The sequence below is a fragment of the Callionymus lyra genome, chromosome 9 (assembly GCF_982586985.1).
Source record: "Callionymus lyra chromosome 9, fCalLyr1.hap1.1, whole genome shotgun sequence".
Taxonomy (NCBI): Eukaryota; Metazoa; Chordata; class Actinopteri; order Syngnathiformes; family Callionymidae; genus Callionymus; species Callionymus lyra.
In genome coordinates, this window is record NC_141826.1 from 14,680,451 (window position 1) to 14,704,050 (window position 23,600).

The 23,600-nt window shown below is 38.2% G+C and overlaps 1 protein-coding gene, 1 long non-coding RNA gene and 1 pseudogene across 3 annotated transcripts in view; 2 read left to right on the forward strand and 1 right to left on the reverse strand.

Moving 5' to 3' along the window:
• LOC148071965 (BOLA class I histocompatibility antigen, alpha chain BL3-7-like) overlaps positions 1-10,498 on the forward strand; it is a 35,543-nt pseudogene extending 25,045 nt beyond the window's left edge. Inside the window, exons 2-6 of the transcript XR_015712804.1 lie at positions 5,460-5,610; positions 7,967-8,202; positions 8,300-8,578; positions 8,720-9,019; positions 9,551-10,498. The product of XR_015712804.1 is annotated as a BOLA class I histocompatibility antigen, alpha chain BL3-7-like (transcript). The remainder of the gene's footprint in view (positions 1-5,459; positions 5,611-7,966; positions 8,203-8,299; positions 8,579-8,719; positions 9,020-9,550) is intronic.
• LOC148071966 (uncharacterized) overlaps positions 1-23,600 on the reverse strand; it is a 71,328-nt gene that overhangs the window by 21,115 nt on the left and 26,613 nt on the right. The gene's annotated exons all lie outside the window — the stretch shown is intronic.
• On the forward strand, positions 16,765-22,907 carry LOC148071967 (class I histocompatibility antigen, Non-RT1.A alpha-1 chain-like). The gene is made up of 5 exons (XM_087798772.1): positions 16,765-16,909; positions 19,466-19,702; positions 19,794-20,072; positions 20,204-20,503; positions 21,050-22,907. The coding sequence occupies exons 1-5, from the start codon at positions 16,822-16,824 to the stop codon at positions 21,229-21,231; spliced, it is 1,086 nt and encodes a 361-aa protein (XP_087654898.1). The 5' UTR covers positions 16,765-16,821; the 3' UTR covers positions 21,232-22,907.

Genomic DNA, 23,600 nt, shown 5'->3' on the forward strand with positions numbered 1-23,600 from the left:
TTGAAAGAAAACCTGTTGGAGTCTGCAAAAGACTAGAGACCGGGGAGTAGGTTCAGCTTCCAGCAGGACAACGACCCTAAACATAAAGCCAGGGCTACAATGGAATGGTTTAAAACTTATTCATGTTCACTCTTGTAAGAACCACTGAGAGTCAGACTTGCTATACTCAATATATAATATATTTATACAAATGTTTTGCCGATAATCCCCCCTATCATTTCAGCTATGGTTTGTTTGTTTCGTTTTCTAAAAAATATTTAATTTAACTTTCATTCTGGCCTGAAAGTTAAGACGTTCAAGGAGTGCAAGCATAACTTATCAAAGAAGAAAATGTACTTCCATTTAGTTTGGCATTAAATTGTCTTTTTGCATTTTCTTTTTCTTCTGTTTTCAAAGCCTTTACTTTCCTAAAACTGTCAGTCAACTGAAAATAGATCATATTCAGTGGGATGACCTGTCATCTGCGACAGTGGGGGAGAGTGATGAAGCAGGATGTCGTGAATTGCTTTTCACTCTAGCCAGCTGATGTGTCACCGGTCTGTTCCAGACCCTGCTGGCGTAGATCTGACCCGAGGTGCCTCCCCAAGCTGTCAGAGATGCTTCTGTGAGCACCTGCGTGTAATGAAGGATGCAAACTAATGGAACTCTCCATCTGAGGTTGGCTGGAGTCAGAGCAATCTTGCTGAGGTTCACCATGAACCCCAGGGTGGCAATATGGCTCAACACATTCTGTGCTTGAGCGTGACTTTCTGCCTCTGACCTGGCAAGGATCGACCAGTCGTCCAGATAGGTCAAGATCGTCACCCCATTTTCTCTTATTGGTTCCAGTGCAGTGGTTCTCCTGTTCTGCCATGTGTGTCCGGAGAATCCCTGGAAACACGGGGGTTGGCGGTCAAACTGGAGCGCATAGCCCCACCTGACTTATTTCCTTTGCCATCTGGAATGAAGTAAAACCAGGCGACTCAAGCCAAATAATAATCTGTCAGAACTGAAGCTTTGATGAACGTCGGGTTGTCCCTCGGCCCGTCCCTGGACAGTCACGGTGGGGGGCCATGGGACAACCTGAAATGGCATCACACAAGCCGCGTCTCTATCACTTGAATCAACACGAGCATGTACACGAGCCGGATTCACTAGAACCCCCCCACTCTCGTACATATAATCCAGCTCTGTGGGGGAAATGCGTGAGGAACCTAAGATACGCGTTGCCCGTTTACCCTCTTCCCCCCGGTCTGCATCTCCTGAATAATCAAGTTTAGTTTGTTCAAAATCAATTACAAGAAAATGTTTTAACCTCCCCAAATCTTTAATTTTAAAGCTTTCAGTGAGTCTGCACTTGACTTTTTCCAGTACCTTTCCATTGTTTGCAGACATTCAAAGAACATGATACCCTTTTTATTTTCAACATTTTATTTTACATGTCCACTTTGTTCAGGCAAAGTCTCAAAAACATCACTCTTGACCTTGTGATCCACCGATCATTTTTGTCATTATCACTGATATTTGGTTAAATATACCCATCACACTAGTCGGTGTTCGATTCAGATGTTTGTGTTTCTTTTTCTAGGGTTCTTTTGTCACTGTTGAATTCAACCAACCTGTACTTCTGTACTCTTTCATCATGTCGTAGCCAACAAAAACACCTTCCTCACATCTTAAGCTTCCCTTTCTCTTGCTTATAAGCAAAACAATTTGACCCAAACTTTTGTAGGTTCGACACGTTTGGTTCCCTTTCTGTAAATGATTCATATGGTGTTTTCTTTTTTCTGTTTGAGTCTGTATTTTTTGTAACTAAACTGTGTAGGCTTCACTGCACTTATATTTCAAGATTGATACTCCCTTTTTGAAATTAATAAAGTTCAAATAACTTTTATTTTGCTTGCCAGCACCACAAATGGACAATTCTTTTTTTTTTTTAAAGACGATACATTTTCGAGATAGTGAGACTATTTTTGTTTGTTAGTTTTAACATTTTGGGGAAATATATTTTGTTCATATTATTGTTATAATTGTTAACAATGGGATACAATAAATAATTGATTTTCTCTATTGTGTGTGTGAGGTGTATCAATGTTCTTTTGTCCATAATAATTTTGTTTACTGGATTGCTATCAACCCTAAATCATTTTCCATATTGGTTACATCTTCAGCGGATCATTTTCCCTCACCTTTATTTACAAGTACAAGTAAAACCTGACGTGAACACGGAGAATAATAACAGAATAATAAAATATTAAACAATATACTGTAAATATCGATGGTTTATGACACTTGGAGCGTGACATTAGATGAAGTTCACTTAGTTTTCATTCAACTATAAATTCCTATAAATTCCCGTCGCTTGCATTGTAAAAAAAAAAAAATGCCGCACATTCAGGGCCGGGTCGAGGCAGGGGCAAGAGGGTGCCTGGCCCCCTCAAACTTACATGTAAGTAAGTAAGTAAGTAAGTAACAGCACAATGCCCCCTCAAGATTTGTGGCTGCCCCCTCATACATGCCTGTCTAGACGCGGCCCTGCGCACATTTCCGCTTTGGCTAAATGTCGAGTGCTGTCACGTTGGTGTTTGCATTGGTTGTGAGCCTCGTCGGCCACCATATCCTCCGATCTGTCGACTTCATCCTGGGTTCCAGAAGATTTGATGTTCTGAAGTAATTTATTGTCTTATTTATTGTGGTATATGAAAATATGTTAGATCATTCAATTATTAATATATTACTTAATGTTTTCTTCTTGCTGTAGGTATTTATCTTCAGTCAGGGGGGGGGCCTAAACAAAATAAGAAAACAAATTACATTTTTAATTAATATTAATTAATGTTGTTGTTTTTTTTCATAAATATGTTTTAAATTATTCCTCATCTTTCCTCTTCATTTCATAGCTTTCCTCTTGCGTGCACTGCTTCCAGGATTGGACATTCATATTTGAGCAGCTGATGGCTGCAAGGCACTGCAAGGACACTGGACGTGTCCAAAATGTTCATCGCTATTGTGAGGATGCCTCGTCCAACCCTGGCGCTAGCTAACCTATCCCAGCCGGCAAAGGGGATTTTGCGCCACTTTCAAAGCCGCAACTACGAGCAGTATCCCTGGCTCACAGGTTCAGAGATTAACAGGAAATTGTTCAAATAACGAGGATAACCATTTTGGTGAGTCAAAAGCTTTATCCCTTTATTCTATCATTTTGTGATTTTATTTAGTCAGCATTAAATCAATGTTAACAAAATAAAATGACAAATATATTGAAAAATAAATGCTTGATGGTTCCTAAAGATATGTTGGCCCTGGTGCACCTGACTGAATTCTTTCGCTTTAATGTATATGAAAGTGGATGTTCAAGAAGTAGGATATTTCACCACTGTCGCAAATGTATGTTCGAGAACAAGTAGTTTTTATTTTAATTTAATAGTTTGTTTCTTTACCTTGGGTTTCTTTAATGAAACTGCTTTGCTGGTACGACAATGTGATGTTTAGTGGACTTAAAACTTTGTAAACTAATTGCCTTTTATTTTGAAGTTGTGACAGTAGTCAAGCGATCATATAACTCTAACTTTCCTACTTTTAAACACGGTTGTATTGATTTTCAATCCTCCGGAAATTTAAGATAATAATTAATAACAACTTCTTTATTTGCGTACTTGTACTATCGCCACTGTTGTCACGATGTCCTTCTTTAATCAGGTGTACTTCATTTATCCATGAACATCATTGCATTCCATAATGAGCTCTACCTCTTACTTATTGTCTTTATCTTCAAAGAGAAGTTACAGGAATTCTATTTTGGTCTGACATATTTTCACCTCGCCACACCTCTGATGGTAAAACAGGTCTGAGTAGTTTGTTCAATTGTAACAATGACAATGAAGAGTCTAATTTTCTTACAATTCTGAGCAGATAGAGTTTAAATCTTGTGTAATGTTGGGGAGAACTATCAAGCCCGTGTGAAATCCCTTTTAACTTGTGTCACAGATTTCAGGACTCAGGGAGTAAATTGGAGCCATTAGTGACCCTGGAAACTCTTGTAAGAACCACCAAGAGTCAGACTCGCAACTTTAGATCTAAAATGAAGACTAAATGTTTTTCCTATAATCCCTCTTATGATTTGAGCTTTTTTTGTTTGTTTTCGATGTCTACAATAATTATTAATTTAACTTTGTTCAGACTTGAATGTCAAGACGTTCAAGGAGTGCAGGTATAACTTAGCAAAGAAGAAAATCTACTAACATTTAGTTTGGCATTAAATTTTCTGTTTTGCATTTTCTTTTCAAAGCCTTGTTTTCTCAGTCAACTGAAAATGGATCAGATTCAGTAGGATGACCTGTGATCATTTGTTTATGAAAATGGAAGATAAAATACATTAAAACATTAAATTACTTACACTTTATACAACAAAGAAATCACATGATTTATAGAGAAACGTATCTTGAATTCCTTTGGTAATTTGATCCTCCATGACTGTTTTGACTGAACTCCTCCTCCTCTGTGCTTTAAAAGGTCGGTGCTCACATCAACAGACCACACCAAAAAAAAGATAAATTGATGAATAGATAAATGCATAAACTTTACAGTAAGTCTTCAGTGAATTATTTTCCCTACTAATACAGCAAAATGACTTTTCTGTTGATAGTTTTCTTCTCTGCGGGTGCTCGTGTGGCAGCATGTAAACAACTGACTTTCATTCTCATGATTTTATTTTTTAATTGAAATCTTGCATCATGAAGACTCAGATTTTAAATATTTCACTAATCAAGTATTTTACTGAAAATGTAATTGAGTAACTAGAAAACCTTTTAGATGGTCGAAAACCAATTGAGAAATACTGAGTTTTTCACTTCCTGTTCCATGACGAATGTCAAGGTTGGCAGATTGGATGTTTGCGCGTTAATAACTCGGGAACATTAAGGTGTTGAATTACAAATCTCACCTCTTTCTAGTCAGAGTTACGCGCTGTATTTACTACAAGCATAATATTCCGTCGTATTGTCCTGATAAAATACACAGATCTCTAATCAGGCGGCAAGTGACGCAGCGTTAAGGGACCGTCCTACAATAAACGAATAGTGAAAAAGGGTAAAGTTATTTTTTGGTGTCTTTTTATTTCCTTAACTTTAAATCATATGGTCACAATATTTATATGACTTATGAAGGACCTCACCACCCCCTTCATAGTACCAATAGGGCGATTAATTCTCTAGTGTCTCCTGCTCCTCAAATCACGCCTGTCTTCTGTGAAGCTGACAGCAATGCATTATTGAGATTTTTCATTGACAAAGAGAAAATCTCTCCCCCTTTGTTTTGGAACCCCTACTGTTTCCAATATGGTGAACGTATCCCTTTCCACAGGGGTTTTTCCCAATGTATTTAAACATGCCATTGTAGAGCCTCTGCTCAAAAAGCCAGGCTTAGACCCAACTGACCTCAGTAATTTCAGGCCTATTTCTAAGCTCCCTTTCTTGTCCAAGATCTTGGACAAGGTGGTGTCTGAGCAGCTGTCTTTGTTCCTGGATCAGAGCGACATCCATGAGAAGTTTCAGTCTGGCTTCCGTAAACATCACTCTACGGAGACAGCTTCATTGAAAGTGTCCAGTGACATCATGATGTCGGCTGACTCTGGTAAATTCACTGTTCTGGTTCTCTTGGATCTGTCCTCAGCCTTTGACACAGTTGATCACCAGATCCTGCTGAAAAGACTAAGGGATGAAGTGGGACTGTCTGGGTCTGTGTTAGAATGGTTCTCATCATACCTTTTCTGGGCGCAGTTTTAGTGTATCTGCCGATCAAATGATGTCTGAATCTGCAGATCAGATGTGTGGAGTCCTTCAAGGTTCTGTTCTGGGTCCTTTATTGTTTTTGCTGTACTTGATTCCCCTCGGTAAAATCATTCAGAGATTTCCATGTTTCTTATCACATTTTTGCTGATGACATCCAGCTCTACTGCTCTTTTGACCCAACTGAGCCCTATAGGCTGAACAGCTTAGTCAATTGTTTGCTAGAAATCAAACAATGGCTGAGTGAAAACACTCTGCAGCTAAATGTGGACAAAACTGAAACTCTGATGATAAGGTTCCAGGGTTGAGTCAGTACTTGGCTGACTTAGGTCAGTCTGTCAAACTGAGCCTGAGAAACCTGGGTGTTGTATTTGATAAAGACATGTCTCTTGTTCAACACTGCAGAAAACTGACCAGAAACTTTTTCCTTCAACTGAGAAAAATCTCTAAAATTAGGAAAATGTTGTTTGAACATGATCTGGAGCTTTTAATCCATGCGTTTGTTTCTTCTCGCCTGGACTATTGTAACAGTTTGTTTTCATGTCTTTACAAGAAGGAGCTGTCTCGTCTGCAGTTGATTCAGAACTCTGCAGCGAGAATTCTGACCCGTCAAGTAGAAGAACTCACATTTCTCCGATCCTTAAAACTCTTCACTGGCTCCCAGTTTCTTTCAGGGTCAACTTTAAAATTCTGGTTCTTACTTTCAGAGCTATTCATGGTCAGGCTCCTCCTAACATCAGTGATCTGATCCAGTGTTACACCCCAGCTCGGGCTCTGAGGTCTGTGGATCAGAATCTACTGATGGGTTCCTCGCACATGGCTCAGGACCAGAGGAGAGAAATGTTTTCAGGCTGTTGCTCCTAAGCTTTGGAACGATCTTCCTCTCTCTTTGCGCTTGATGGAGTCTACTGACTCCTTTAAGAAACATCTTAAGACATTTTTATTTGTTCAGGCTTTTCCTTGATTTTCTGGAACTCCTGTTGTGTTATCATTTTTATCTTGATCTTTAAAATATATACTTTATTGAATATTGTTTTGATTGTTTAAGCGCTTTGTGACCCTGGTCTGGAAAAGCGCTATACAAATAAAAATTACTTACATACATACTTACTTACTTACATAGAGAAGGCCACTAGATGATAATGATAGACAGATACTTCATTGATCCCCGGAGGATAAATTATTTTCTATATAACTGAGTATAGAGACTAAGAACTTGTCCAACAAGTTGGTGCTCACATTAACATACCTCATTTTAATAATCTTCATGAGGAGGTATGTCTTGAGCCACACCTTTAATGATAACACAGGTCTTTGTTTGTCTCAGTTGTCTCAAACCTGCCACGTAAAATGAACAGCAATGACAGTACTTCAACAGTTGGAGTCATGAAAAAACAACAAGTCCATTCTGCCTCATCATCACATTTATTGTTTGTTTGTCTGGACGGGTTTGGTAACTGGTATTAAGTATGAAAGCAGGTAGATTAAATAGAAACCAGAGATGAGGTGCAAGAGAATAGCAAGGTGCAGTTTTTTTGGCCCTCGAACTAAACGCTCTGGTTTAACCACATAAGTAATAGACAAAGAAATGTAGGCGCAGCAATGAATGACATTTTATAATTAGGGAATAACTGCTCTTTGTTTCTTATAAAGATGAGGGCACCCGCCCTCTTCATACCAATAGAGCACATAGAGAAGGTCACTAGATGATAATGATAGACAGATACTTTATTGATCCCCACCTAGAAACTTCAATCAACTACTAATTCTACTACTAGTTCTACTTCTACTACAAATTCCAATACTTTTTTCTTCTTCTCTTTCTTCTTTTTCTTCTTATTTGTTATGGATGCCCCCTGGTGGTGGTTGATCTCCTTCTATCGTTATTTATTTTAATGTTAAAAATACTAATTAATCAGGAAACAAGGAGGGGGGGAACACAGCGATACTGAGTTATCAAGTTACTTCTCACCGCATGTGCCAGCGTGACTCCAACTTAAGAGTTTTACACACAAACATACTCACACACTCATGGAAGTGAAATCAAGGTAAAGACATTAACTAATACAGTATCAACAATTCAAAGTGATGTTCTGGAAAATCAATGAATATTTTCAACATCTCTGTGACAATTTAAAAACCCTCATTATCAATGAAGATGTTTAGATGGAAATATTAACTTAGTCTTGTTGTTTCTGCAGAATTTCACTCTCTCTCCTATCATGAAGTCATGTCAGCTAAACAAAGGGTCGTGGATGGATATGTGGACCATGTTCACTTTGTCCACTATCTAACAATGGACCAGAACCCAGAGAAGACTGGATGAAACGAGTCTTAGAAGAACATCCAGAGAAAAATTTGAACACATGTGCTGATGATCTGCTGGTCCAGAATCTGATTTTAGAGAAGAAAACACGAGGATTAAATATAAGTCAAGGTAGGTACACACACACACACACGCACGCACACGCACACTCACACAACTGCACACAAACACAAGGAGGTGAAAGTTAATTTCAGCTTGTGTCTCTCAGGTGTTCACTTGATCCAGAGGAGATCTAAATGTCTGTGGGATGATGAGACTGAAGAGGTCAGAGGTTATCATTTGTTTGCCTACAATGGAGAAGACTTCATTAAGTTCTACATTGAGGACAAACAGTGGTTTACTCGACATTCAGAAGATGAAGACATCGCACGTGATCTGAACTCAAGAGTTGATCTGAACCAACAAATCCACGACTATTTTACTCAGGAATGTCCAGAGCGGCTGAAGATGTATTTGGACTACGGGGAGAAGCGTCTGCTGAGAAAAGGTAGAGGACGTGTTGGTGTGTGTGAGTGACAGAACATGTGTGTGTGTGTGTGTGTGTGTAGAAGCTCTCAGAGGACTGTGGTGTCATTGACAGTCATGAACTCCATCAGCTGATCTAAACACTGATCTTTGTCTTCTCCAGATCCTCCACAAATGTTTCTCCTCCAGAGGAACTTGTCCTCTCCCATTGTCTGCCTCGCCACAGAGTTCTTTCCTAAACATACTGACTTGTTTTGGAGGAAAGATGGAAAGATAATCACTGGTGATGATGACATGTGGATAAAAAAAACTCTCCCAAACCATGACGGGACTTTGCAGAAAAAGGCTGAACTTCTGCGTCCACCTGGTCAGTCTGAAGACTGGAGCAGGTACGAGTGTGTGTTCAAGAACTACGGTCAGGATGAAGTGATCCGCAGACTGGATGAAGGACTCGACAACAACCGTGAGTCTTTTTTCTTCTTCTTCTTCACTTCTTTCCCTCTTTCCATGAGTGTCCAGATCCATGTTCCCCCAGAAGAGACGAGTCTGAGGTCTCTGTTGTCATGAAGTCCTCCAGATTCTTAAGTTGAGACGACATTTAACACTCTTGATAGAAAAGTAACAGATGGAGGTGAAACCAGAAAGAAAGATGACAAGTCTTTCATTGTGATTCTAGAAGGTGTTGGTGTGTGTCTGGACACTAATTGTGCTTCTATTACACTCGGAATTGATCAAAATTAAACTTAAATTATGATTACAAAAAGTTCAACACACTTTCATCAGGAGGTTTTGCACACGTTTCAATATTGAAATCAATTGTAAAAGTTCAAAGAAACAACGTTTCATGGTGTGAGTGTCTTGATGTTGTCATTATGTTCAGTTGCTGATTTCATTATTGAACTCAAGGTCAAATCATTGAAACTCAACTGATGAAGCTTCACTGAGCTGTTCTTACTGTGGTTCTGATGTTGTTTTTCTCATCCCTTCATCCCAGAGACAACTGGCTCTGAACCCACCACCATCATCATCATCATCATCATCATCATCATCATCATCATCGGCATCATCTTCATCTGTGTCTCAATATATCTTTTCAGAAAACGCACAAAGAGTCAGAATGCTGAGAAAATTTCAAAAGTTCTTAATGAAAAAACATTATATGTAGATCTGATGCCACCAGAATATTGAATGGATGAATTTATCAAATCAAATCTTGACACTTTGAATGTCTTCACTGCATTTAAATGTTTGACATTTGATTTGATAAATTCAACCATTAAAGGCCTAGTTCACCCAAAATGTCTTCTTCTTGTGCTGCTACCTTGTCGTGGTGGAGAAGCTTGAGTGCCTCGAAGATCCTGTGGTTTATACTGGCGGGGGTTCTGTTAAGCCCCCGAAGGTTCAACCATACCAGGCACAGGTCACAGGTGAGGGGTCAGACGAAGGGCAGTACATTGTTCTCCAGGTTGGGCTCGGGGTAGACAACCCAGCACTACTTACCTACATGCCAGGAGGCATAAAGTTCAGTAACTAAGTAAATCACCCAAAATTCAAACTTCACTCATTTCGACTAAGGGTTTGGACCATTTTCAGAGTACTAATTTAAGCTTGCAGTATGTAAGTAAGTCATTTTTATTTGTATAGCGCTTTTCCAGACCAGGGTCACAAAGAGCTTAAACAATCAAAACAATAGTCAATAAAATATAGTTTACACTTAAAACCGAGTGTTTAAGCGCTTACTTAAATAGTTCTTAAAGGTTTGTTTAAAAAGCAAGTTAAATTAACATTTTATTTAAGAGAACTTATGACATTTATTGAAATGTATTAAAACTAATGCATGTTTTTGTTTTAAAGGTTATCAACCTGTTCTTTACTGACTATTATATTCTGAACTGGAGTCCTCAACATAAATCATCAAGAAAATAAAAACAAAAAACGAGAATCGAGTTGTCCTTTGTATCCTTCAACAAGTGGTCAAGCCGTTTTTCAAGTTTGGGCTGAGTGGTAGTGTTGTGTCGTTCGCGTACGATTCGAATCTTTTGAGTGAACGTACTGTTCCTTTCTCGGTTCAGTTGAACTCAGCCGCAACCGTGCCGGTGGAAGGGATTCCATGACTCACTGAACCCTTGGCGTCAGGGAACGACAGAACATTTAGTTTTTATGTTGGCATATCTCAATTTAATATTTGTTTTTGCACTAGACTTAAACAAGGCCTTTTTATTTTATTGTTGATTGCAATTAAGTTTATATTACATTTTATTTTATATTTTAGTGCAATAAAACATATTTAACAACCAAGAAATTTAGTCACACTTTATTTGTTTATTGGACAGGCTGGAAACACACACACTGGGATGGTAACAGAATCTCTACTACAGCTGCAATGTTTGTTTGTGAACGTCTACGCACAAGAGTCTGTCACCTTAGGCTGCTACTGCCACCTCAAGATCTTCTCTATTTGCTGAATTTCTCACGAATGTCTGTGTACTTTTTTTTTGGATTGTCCCTCAAGTGCAGTGAATGTGAACCTCAGATCTGAATCATTAAACCTAGTAACGGATTGTTTGGCTGCTTTCAGGAAGTAGGAGAAATTGCAGTCAGGGCTCCATAAGCACTGAGTTAGTGATTTGGTGAACGAACGAACTGAACTAATCTTTTGAACGAATCCTTTTAATGAACGGATTCTAGTGATTCAGTACAGTCAAAAGAACTGCCGATCCCATCACTACTGAGTTGTGGTCCGAACAAATGCAGAACTTGACATACATGGACGCCGCATCGACTGCTGCCGCCCACTAGAGCGGTGTGTATACAGGGCGGCCATCTTGGTACAGTGCCACTCACTCCTACAGTGAAATAGTCACGTCTAAAGAGAATGAAAAGCAAGTGAACTTCATCTAATGTCACGCTCCAAGTTTCATAAATCATAAATATTTACGGTATGTTGTTTTCATATTTTATTATTCTGTTAGCTTCTCCGTGTTCACGTCAGGTTTAACTTGTACGGCTTATATGTACTTGATGTGGCTATTCTTAAGCTAGTACTACGAAAAAACGTCGCAAATGTGACGTTGGACGTTAAAGCTGGTATCACATTAAGTGTTGTGGTTCGGAGCTACACTATTAAAAAAAAAAAGTGTTCTGAAAGTCGTTTGACAAAAAAAACGTCAAGTTCTGAAGTACAGTTGAACAGCACAAGTGAAGGTATCGTGACATATGAGGGAAATTAACTTTATCTGTGTTGAATCAAATTTATGGATGGGTTTGTTTGTTAGCTTATTTCCAAAGAGAAGTTACAGGATCTAGTTCACCTCACCACACCTCTGATGGTAGAACAGGTTTGGTTTGTTTGTTGAGTTCCTTCTGCTTCAGCAGCACATTTATTGTTTTCTTTTCTGCTCTGTGATGTGTGTGGTAACTATCCAGGCCGTGTGAAATCCATTTTCGCTTGTGTCAAAGATTTTACGACACTGGGAGTAAATTGGAGCCATTAGTGACCCTGGAAACTCTTGTAAGAACCACTGAGAGTCAGACTTGCAAATTTAACTCTAAACTGAAGACAACATTTTTTGCCCTCTTATGATTTCAGTTTTGTTTGTTTCATTTTCTAAATAATTTTTAATTTAACTTTCGTTCTGACTTGAAAGTAAAGACGTTCAAGGAGTGCAAGTATAACTTAGCAAAGAAGAAAATCTACTTACATTTAGTTCGGCATTAAATTGTCTTCTTGCATTTCCTTTTTCTTCTGTTTTCAAAGCCTTTACTTTCCTTAAACTGTCAGTCAACTGAAAATAGATCAGATTCAGTAGGATGACCTGTGATCATGTCTTTGTGCAGATAAAATACATTAATACATTCAATTACTTACACTTTACAAAACACAGAAATAACATGATTTATAGGAAACGTATCTTGAATTTCTCTTGGTAGTTTGATCCTCCATGACTGACTTGACTGAAGTCCTCCTCTGTCCTTTGTTTTTATTTCTCTTTGTTCTTGTTATTTTTAGTTTTATGAATAATCGTCTGTATTGCTGTGTCTAAGTGGAAAAACTATTTCCCTGAGGGATCAATAAGGTTCTACCTAACCTAACCTAAAAGTAGTTTCTCATGTCAACATACTGAATAATAATGCAATCTTCATGAGGAAGTACAATACAAGGGAGTGCAGAATTATTAGGCAAATGAGTATTTTGACCACATCATGCTCTTTATGCATGTTGTCTTACTCCAAGTTGTATAGGCTCGAAAGCCTACTCCCAATTACGCATATCAGGTGATGTGCATCTCTGTAATGAGAAGGGGTGTGGTCTAATGACATCAACACCCTATATATTATGTGCATAATTATTAGGCAACTTCCTTTCCTTTGGCAAAATGGGTCAGAAGAGGGACTTGACAGGCTCCGAAAAGTCAAAAATAGTGAGATATCTTGCAGAGGGATGCAGCACTCTTAAAATTGCCAAGCTTCTGAAGCGTGATCATCGAACAATCAAGCGTTTCATTCAAAATAGTCAACAGGGTCGCAAAAAGCGTGTGGAAAAACCAAGGCGCAAAATAACTGCCCATGAACTGAGAAAAGTCAAGCATGCAGCTGCCAAGATGCCACTTCCACCAGTTTTGCCATATTTCAGAGCTGCAACATCACTGGAGTGCCAAAAAGCACAAGGTGTGCAATACTCAGAGACATGGCCAAGGTAAGAAAGGCTGAAAAACGACCACCACTGAACAAGACACACAAGCTGAAATGTCTAGACTGGGCCAAGAAATATCTCAAGACTGATTTTTCTAAGGTTTTATGGACTGATGAAATGAGAGTGAGTCTTGATGGGCCAGATGGATGGGCCCGTGGCTGGATCGGTAAAGGGCAGAGAGCTCCAGTCCGACTCAGACGCCAGCAAGGTGGAGGTGGGGTACTGGTATGGGCTGGTATCATCAAAGATGAGCTTGTGGGGCCTTTTCGGGTTGAGGATGGAGTCAAGCTCAACTCCCAGTCCTACTGCCAGTTTCTGGAAGACACCTTCTTCAAGTAGTGGTACAGGAAGAAGTCGGCATCCTTCAAGAAAAACATGATTTTCATGCAGGACAATGCTCCATCATTGCTGGCAAGAAAGGGTCTAAAAGAAGAAAAACTAATGACATGGCCTCCTTGTTCACCTGATCTGAACCCCATAGAGAACCTGTGGTCCCTCATCAAATGTCAGATTTACAAGGAGAGAAAACAGTACACCTCTCTGAACCGTGTCTGGGAGGCTGTGGTTGCTGCTGCACGCAATGTTGATCGTGAACAGATCAAAACACTGACAGAATCCATGGATGGCAGGCTTTTGAGTGTCCTTGCAAAGAAAGGTGGCTATATATGGGGGTCATAGCTCAGATGGTAGAGTGGTTGCCTGCAGTCCAAAAGGTTGCAGGTTCAATCCCAGCTCCAGAAAAGCTTGTGTCGTTGTGTCCCTGAGCAAGACACTTTACCCTGATTGCTCCTGATGGCAGATTCGGCGCCATGTGGTGCAGCCTACTCCCATCAGTATGTGTGAATGGCTGTCAAAGCGCTTTGTGACCCTGGTCTAGAAAGGCGCTATATAAATAGAGATGATGATGATATTGGTCACTGATTTGTTTTTGTTTTGTTTTTGAATGTCAGAAATGTATATTTGTGATTGTTGAACTGTTATATTGGTTTCCCTGGTGAAAATAAATAATTATAATGGGTATATATTTGTTTTTTGTTAAGTTGCCTAATAATTATGCACAAAAAGTCACCTGCACACACAGATATCTTCCTAAAATAGCTAAAACTAAAAAAGCCCTGCTCCAACTTCCAAAAATATTCAGCTTTGATATTAATGAGTGTTTTGGGTTAATTAAGAGCATGGTTGTTGTTCAATAATAAAATTAATCCTCAAAAATACAACTTGCCTAATATTTCTGCACTCCCTGGTATGTGTTTGTAACCCAGCTGTTTATTTTGTGTTTTATGTTTCAATGATTTTCACTGGAATAATTTAACCCAGGAGTACGGCGGCACCACTATTAACCTCAGAATCTCCCGCTTCGCTCCCCGAACCAAGGGGAGGACTCGCAGAAGACGGAGGGCAAACAGTAGCCGGCCGGCCAACTCAAGTGGGCAAAAGCGTCCACGCCTCAACACCCCCACTCGACCTTATCTCCTACTGCCTTTTACAGGGAAAAACAATTCAAATGCAGTATTTGCATACGTCATCTAAAACCTTCCACAATCTTGTGTCCTACATGTGTGCAAATGTTTTCAACTTGAGCTTAGTCGGTGGTTTTGTCAAAATATCCGCAAATTTTCATTGTCATTTTTCTTGAAACACAGCCCCTGTTCAGCTGTACCTTTCAGATACCCCATTACATGTTTCTCTGTACACCAATGTTCCTCTGAGGGTTCAGAAAAAATCTCTGAAAGCTTGCTGACCACAAATATGTGGTCTCGTGCATGTGGCACAGCTTCTCTCAATTTTTCTGGATTAATTCATCTTGTCTGCATCTTCTGAATAATCAGGTTTAGACTCACATTGGGTTCCTCTTGGTTTGCAATTTTGCATTTTAAATCTTTCTAGTCTTTTGGTCACACGTCTTTTCTGTGACATTTTTACTTAATCTTTTGTTTGTTCAAAATCAATTACAAGAAAATGTTTTAACCTCCCCAAATCTTTGATTTTAAACCTTTCTGTGAGTGTGCACTTGACTTTACCCAGTACCTTTCCATTGTTTGCAGCCAGGATCAAATCATTAACCCACAATATTATGATGACTTTTTCCTCAGTGTTCTCTTTTACGTACAAACTATGATCAGCAGGATTCTGCTTGGAATCATGTTCCTTTAAATATGCATGTAACAAAGTGTTCCAATTTCTCCCAGACTGCTTGAGTCCATACAGAGACTTTTTTAACCTGCATACAGGTTTTTCACCCGTTTCAGATTTCTTCTCAAAACCTTCTGGTTGCTCCATGTAAAGTTCACAGTACAATAGGTGCATGCAGGTGTGCAGTTTTAAAGGCCATCTGCTGTAAAATCAGAATTTCTTGAGCTGCCTTCTGCATGACCACTCCTTCACTTGTCATGTCTGCTGTGGGTGAAAATGTCCCGTCATAGTCAGTTCCTTCTCTTTCACTTATAACAATTTGCTACATATGTTACTTTATATCGGTCTGTTCCATCAATTTCACTTTTTAAGTGTACACCCTTGACTTAGACGTTAATAACATCTGTTCCACTCCAACTTCCAGGACCAACTTGAGTATTACAAGATTGAGACTCCCTTTTTGTTTTAATTAATGGAGCTGTATTAACTTTTATTATTCTGGCCAGCACCACAAATAGACAATATTATTTTGTTTTAAAGATTATACATTTTCGAGCCAAGGATGCTATTTTTTTTTTTGTTTTAGACATTTTGAGTTAATGTATTTTGTTTATATTATTGTTATTGTTTACAATAGGAGTCATAAATTAATTATTTTTTCTAGTGTGTGTGTGAGGTGGATTAATGTTCTTCTGTCCATAATATTTTTGTTTACTGGACCGATGGTACATGATTACTACTACTTCTCATGATTTTACTTTTACCAGAAATCTTCGATTATGGAGAGGGACTCAGCTTTCAAATATAAATATGAAGTATTTTACTGAAAAAGGAAATTAAGTAAAAGGGATAGAAAACTTTTTAGATGGTCGAAAATCAATCAGAAATACAGAGTTGTTTTTGACTTCCTGTTCAACGACATGCCATGGATCTCTATGCAATTGTTTTTCCTATAATGCCTCCTATCATTTGAGCTTTGTTTTGTTTGTTTCGTTTTCTCAAAAAATCTTAATTTAACTTTCGTTCTGACTTGAAAGTCAAGACGTTCAAGGAGTGCAAGTATAACTTATCAAAGAAGAAAATATACTTAAATTTAGTTTGGCATTAAATTGTCTGTTTTGCATTTTCTTATGTTTCCAAAGCCTTTTCTTTCCTAAAACTGTCAGTCAACTGAAAATAGAGCAAATTCAGTAGGATGAGCTGTGATCATGTCTTTATGAAAATGGCAGATAAAATACATTATTCCATTAAATTACTTACACTTTACACAACAAAGAAGTCGCATGATTTATAGGAAACGTATCTTGAATTCCTTTGGTAATTTGATCCCCCATGACTGACTTGACTGAACTCCTCCTCCTCCTCCTCTGTGCTTGAAAAAGTCGATGTTCACATCAACAGGCCAGAGATAAATAACCTTCAGGAGGAAATACAATATGTCAGCGGATCGTTTTCTCTACCAATACAGGAAAATGAATTTTCTGTTGGTAGTTTTCTTCTCTGCGGGTGCTCGTGTGGCAGCAGGTAAACAACTGACTTTTATTCTCATGATTTTATTTTTAATAGAAATCTTGTATCATGAAGAGGGACTCAGCTTTCAAATATTTCACTAAACAAGTATTTTACTGAAAAATGTAAGTGAGTAACAGGAATAGAAAACCAATCCGAAATACTGAGTTGTTTTTCACTTCCTGCTCCACGACATGACGAACGGCAGATTGGATCTTTGCATGTTAATAACTCGGGAACACTAAGGTGTTGAATTACAAATCTCACCTCTTTCTAGTCAGAGTTACGTGCTGTATTTACTACGAGCAAAATATTCCGTCGTATTGTCCTGATAAAATACACAGATCACTATGCAGGCGGCAAGTGACGCAGCGTTTAAGGGACCGTCCTACAATAAACGAATAGAGAAAAAGGGTGAAGTTCTTTTGTTGTGTCTTTGTATCTCCTTAACCTTAAGTCATATGGTCACAATATTTATATGACTAATGAAGGACCTCACCACCCTCTTCATACCAATAGAGAAGGTCACTAGATGATAATGATATAAAGATACTTTGTTGATCCCCGGAGGAGAAATTATTTTCTCTATTACTAAGTATAGAGACTAAGAACTTGTCCTCTGTCCTTGAAAAAGTCGGTGCTCACATCAACATACCATATTTGAATAATCTTCATGAGGAAGTATGTCTTGAGCCACACCTTTAATGTTAACACAGGTCTTTGTTTGTCTCAGTTGTTACTGCGTCACAAACCTGCCACGTAAAGTTAACAGCAATGACAGTACTTCAACAGTTGGAGTCGTGAAAAAACAACAAGTCTCTTCTGCTTCATCATCACATTTGTTGTTGGTTTGTCTGGTCTGTGATGGACTGGTTTGGTAACTGGTATTTATTTAAAACTCACACTTCATTTGAGTCCTTACATCAACCAGAAATCCTGATTTCATAAACAATGGCAATGAAGAGGTTTCACAACAAAGAACTCGCATCATTAATAGAAAATGGATCTTGAATTCGTTTGGTAATTTGATCCTCCATGACTGACTTGACTGAACTCCTCCTCTCTGCTTGAAAGAGTGATGCTCACATCAACAGACCACATTTGAATAACCTTCATGAGGAAGTACAATATGTCAGGAGTATTTTCCCTGCCATGTCAGGAAAATTACTTTTCTGTTGATTGTTGTCTTCTCTGGGGGTGTTAGTGTGACAGTGTGGTACTGAAAATAAAATTAAATAACTAGAAAAAAATGTGATGGTCGAAAACCAATAAGAAATACTGAGTTTTTTTATACTTCCTGTGCCACGACTTGACGAGTCAAGAGCTCTCCACGATCAATCAAATAAATACACCTCCTGATAGCTGGAAACAACAACTTAAAGTGAAATAGTTTGAACATGAAAGCAGGTAGATTTACAAGAAACCAGAGATGAGGTGCAAGAGAATAGCAAGGTGCAGTTTTTTTTGGCCCTCGAACTAAACGCTCTGGTTTAACCAGATAAGTAATAGACAAAGAAATGTAGGCGCAGCAATGAAGGACATTTTATCAAATGTTTTCTAGCATTTCAGTTGACAGATTCATCAGGTTCTTCTGGATATGCAATTCTTCTAGTTCAGAAGGTTGTTTTTGACGGGAGACGGGTGGATTTGGATTGAGTTTTGAGTTTGTTGAAAATGTCACAGTATTAAAATAATTGTGTTGACTTTAAAGGGTCTAAATAATCCAGTGAAGAGATAAACGTTAATTGCCAAATAAAAAAAAAATGTCAAGACTTAAATTATATACCTCCAAGAAACACACTTAACCAAGACCAAACATGATAAACTTTGAAGATTCCACTCTAATGCATACTTCTGCTCATTCAAAGCTGCTCGAAGAAGAGATGGCAATCTTTACTCGGTAAAGATAAGAAAACTGACTGCGTGACAAAAAAAGGAAGAGTAATGCTGGTCAAAGGGTTGAAAATGAGAAGGTTACACTGGTGAATATATATAAAATATATATAGATAGAGAGAGAGAGGTTTTTTTTAATATACATTGACCTCTGAACGGGATAGTACAAACAAAAGGACACAGAAATAGGAATGAGTTAAAGAGAAAATGCTCATTTTGTGAATTACACAAAGTCAGAGAAACAAACTTATATGATCATGGGACCTTGGCAAAGCAGAGATCTATTGCAGATACTAATTCTAACAAAATGGCAGATGCCAAGTGGCTTGTGAACACACCAATGGATGCCCCCTGGTGGTGGTTGATGTCCTACTTTGACTATCGTTATTTATTTTAAAGTTAAAAATACTAATTAATCAGGAAACAAGGAGGGGGAGAACACAGCCAGAGTTACTTCTCACCTCATGTGTGACTCCAACTTAAGAGTTTTACACACAAACATACACACACACTCATGGAAGTGAAATCCAGGTAAAGACATTAACTAATACAGTATCAACACTTCAAAGTGATGTTCCGGAAAATCAATGAATATTTTCTCTGTAACAATTTAAAAAACCTTCTTGTCAATGAGATGTTTAGATGGAAATATTAACTTAGTCTTGTTGTTTCTGCAGAATTTCACTCTCTCTCCTATCATGAAGTCATGTCAGCTGACCAAAGGTTCGTGGATGGATTTGGGCACCATGTTCACTTTGTCCACTATAACGGCAATGGACCAGAACCCAGAGAAGACTGGATGAGACGAGTCTTAGACGAACATCGAGAGAAACATTTGAACACGTGGACAGATGATCAGCTGGTCCAGAAGATGATCTTAGAGAAGAAAACACAAGGATTAAACATAAGTCAAGGTAGGTAGAGAGAGACACGCACACCTGCACACAAACACACCTGCACACACACACAAGGAGGTGAAAGTTAATTTCAGCTTGTGTCTCTCAGGTGTTCACTTGATCCAGAGGATATCTAGATGTCTGTGGGATGATGAGACTGAAGAGGTCAGAGGTTATCATTTGTTTGCCTACAATGGAGAAGATGTCATTAAGTTCTACCCTAAGGGGAAACAGTGGTTTACTCGACATTCAGAAGATGAAGACATCGCACGTAATCTGAACTCAAGAGTTGATCTGAACCAACAAATCCACGACCATTTGACTCAGGAATGTCCAGAGCGGCTGAAGATGTATTTGGACTACGGGGAGAAGCGTCTGCTGAGAAAAGGTAGAGGACGTGTTGGTGTGTGTGAGTGACAGAACATGTGTGTGTGTGTAGAAGCTCTCAGAGGACTGTGGTGTCACTGATAGTCATGAACTCCATCAGCTGATCTAAACACTGATCTTTGTCTTCTCCAGATCCTCCACAAATGTTTCTCCTCCAGAAGAACTCGTCCTCTCCCATCGTCTGCCTCGCCACAGGGTTCTTTCCTAAACATACTCACTTGTTTTGGAGGAAAGATGGAAAGACCATCACTGGTGATGATGACATGTGGATAAAAGAAACTCTCCCAAACCCTGACGGGACTTTCCAGAAAAAGGCTGAACTTCTGCGTCCACCTGGTCAGCCTGAAGACTGGAGCAGGTACGAGTGTGTGTTCAGAGGCTACGGTCAGGATGAAGTGATCCGCAGACTGGATGAAGGACTCGACAAGAACCGTGAGTCTTTTTTCTTCTTCTTCTTCACTTCTTTCCCTCTTTCCATGAGTGTCCAGATCCACGTTCCTCCAGAAGAGACGAGTCTGAGTTCTCTGTTGTCATGAACTCCTCCAGATTCTGAAGTTGAGACGAAATTTAACACTCTTGATAGAAAAGTAACAGATGGAGGTGAAATCAGAAACAAAGATGACGAGTCTTTCATTGTGATTCTAGAAGGTGTTGGTGTGTGTCTGGACACTAATTCTGCTTCCATTACACTCGGAATTTATCAAATTAAACTCAGATTATGATTAGAAAAAGTTCAACACACTTTCATCAGGAGGTTTTTAACATGTTTCAATATTGAGATAAATTGTAAAAGTTCAAAGAAACTATGTTTCAAGGTGTGAGTGTCTTGATGTTGTCATTATGTTCAGTTGGTCGATGTGTTTGCTGATTTCATTATTGAACTCAAGGTCAAATCATTGAAACTCAACTGATGAAGCTTCACTGAGCTGGTTCTTACTGTGGTTCTGATGTTGTGTTTTTCTCATCCCTTTATCTCAGAGACGACTGGCTCTGAACCCACCACCATCATCATCATCATCATCATCATCAGCATCAGCATCATCATTAGTGTCTCAATATATCGTTTCAGAAAACGCACAAAGAGCCAGAATGCTGAGAAAAATTCAAAAGTTCTTAATGAAAAGACATTAACAGTAGATCTGATGCCACCAGAATATTGAATTGTTGAATTTATCAAATCAATTGTTGAAAATTTGAATGTCTTCACTGCATTTAAATGTTTGACATTTGATTTGATTAATTCAACCATTAAAGGCCTAGTTCACCCAAAATGTCTTCTCCTTGTGCTGCTACCTTGTCGTGGTGGAGAAGCTTGAGTGCCTCGAAGGTCCTGTGGGCTATACTGGCGGGGGCTCTTTTAAACCCCCGGAGGTTCAACCCTGCCAGGCACAGGTCACAGGTGAGGGGTCAGACGAAAGGCAGTACATTGTTCTCCTGGTTGGGCTCGGGTTAGACAACCCAGCACTACTTACCTACATGCCAGGAGGCATAAAGTTCAATATCTAAGTAAATCACCCAAAATTTAAACTTCACTCATTTCGACTAAGGGTTTGGACCATTTTCAGAGTAATTCATTCCTTTTTAGAGTTATAGTCAAACATGTCAAATACCTCCATACTGCTCGTGTGTAATGTCCATCTCTGTGTTTGATGGAGTTTACTGACTCCCTCAAGAATCATCTCAAGACATATTTATCTGTGCAGGCTTTTTGACCCTGGTCTGTGACAGTCTTTACACATCTTTACTTTACTTGCCTGTATTGAAGCCTTGATGAGAAGAATTGTTTTGGAAAATAATTAAACAAGTCTATACTATTAACTATAAAACTATTAACTACTCTGAAGGTACTCCAGGTAATATCGCCAGTAATTCCAGTGTAGAATAGATGTTTTTGGAAGAAGTTCTTCCCTGGTCACTCAGTTGCTTCATTCAAATGGATTTATAGTTTTACCTATAACTGGAAAAAGAAACCGATGACTCTGAAAATAATCCCAACCTTTAGTCAACATGAGTAGAAAATTTGCATTTTGGGTGAACTAACTTTTAAATATTCTGATGGCACCGATCCATGGTTTTATATATATATATATATATATATATATATATATAAATCAAAATCAAGAGCTTTTTCTTCATAAGACAACAACATGAGTTTTTAATGTGTATACATTATAGTGAGTTCATAACTTAATTTAATAAGTTACCTGTTATTTGTATTGTTGTTTACATACTGTATAGGTGTACTGTTGAGATTTCATCAAAGTGATTTCTTATCTTGTAAGTTTATTCACTTATGTTATGGCTGGAAAACTGGAAGATGGATAAATAAGTTCTTGTACTAATAAAATTAAGGTAACGATTTGCATGGACAGTTCTGAGTAGAATCAAAATTAATTAAGTTAGAATAACTAAATGGAGTAATTTCAACACAATTAAAATGAAGTTGGTTCAACTTAAACAAGCTTGGAGAGGAAAAGGTAAATCATGCTGCTTGTACTAAAGTAATTGAGTTAGCCTAACTAGAGAAGTCTTGGCTCAATACTAGCTAAGTTTAAATAACCTAAAAATATAACTTAAATATCCATGCAAATTGTTACATATCAATATTTCACTTTGAGCCAGTGCCAGAGATTATTATTATTATTCATTATCTTCATCAATATAGATCTTGTAAATAAAATATTTACTCAAAGAATTGTGTTCTTGTGTTTTTTGTTTGTTTGGTGTTTCTTTTAGTGCACCACTGTTTTCAAATGGTGTTAGTAGAAATGTGTTTTATATAAATGCATTAAAGTTAAACTTTGTGGATTTAAGTGTGTCTGAAATAGATCTTGCACCTCTACTGTACTTATCATAGATACACTTTTTTTTTAAATAAAGATATGAAAAAATTTGTTTGACAAAAACTATGACTAACTATACTTTAAATAACTTGAACTAAAAGCGTGATCTGAAATATGTTGAATAAGAAATGCCATAATGAAGGTGGAATTGAATAAGCAAATAAAGATACAATACAAGTTGAAGTGTGAGGGGAAAACAAAACCTGCAGAGGGCGAACATGTGCAAAAGTCTCTGGTGGAACCAACATTCTGGCTTGTGTTGCCGGTGGGACATAATTCACCTGAACACCCACTAGAATGGCATGGTATAGATGTCAGTCTCTCTCACCTGCTCCTGACAACAAGACGTGACCTCAGCTCCTGATCACCACGAAGATACAACTGGTAGAAAAAACTACTTTTAATGAGAATTATGTTTGCTCCTGAGTGTTAATAGTTGATTTAGATACTTTGGTTTAAGCTAATTTAAGCTTGCAGTATGTAAGTAAGTCATTTTTATTTGTATAGCGCTTTTCCAGACCAGGGTCACAAAGAGCTTAAACAATCAAAACAATACTCAATAAAATATAGTTTACACTTAAAACCGAGTGTTTTAACACTTACTTAAATAGTTCTTAAAGCTTTGTTTAAAAAGCAAGTAAAATTAACATTTTATTTAAGGAAACTTTTGACATTTATTGAAATGT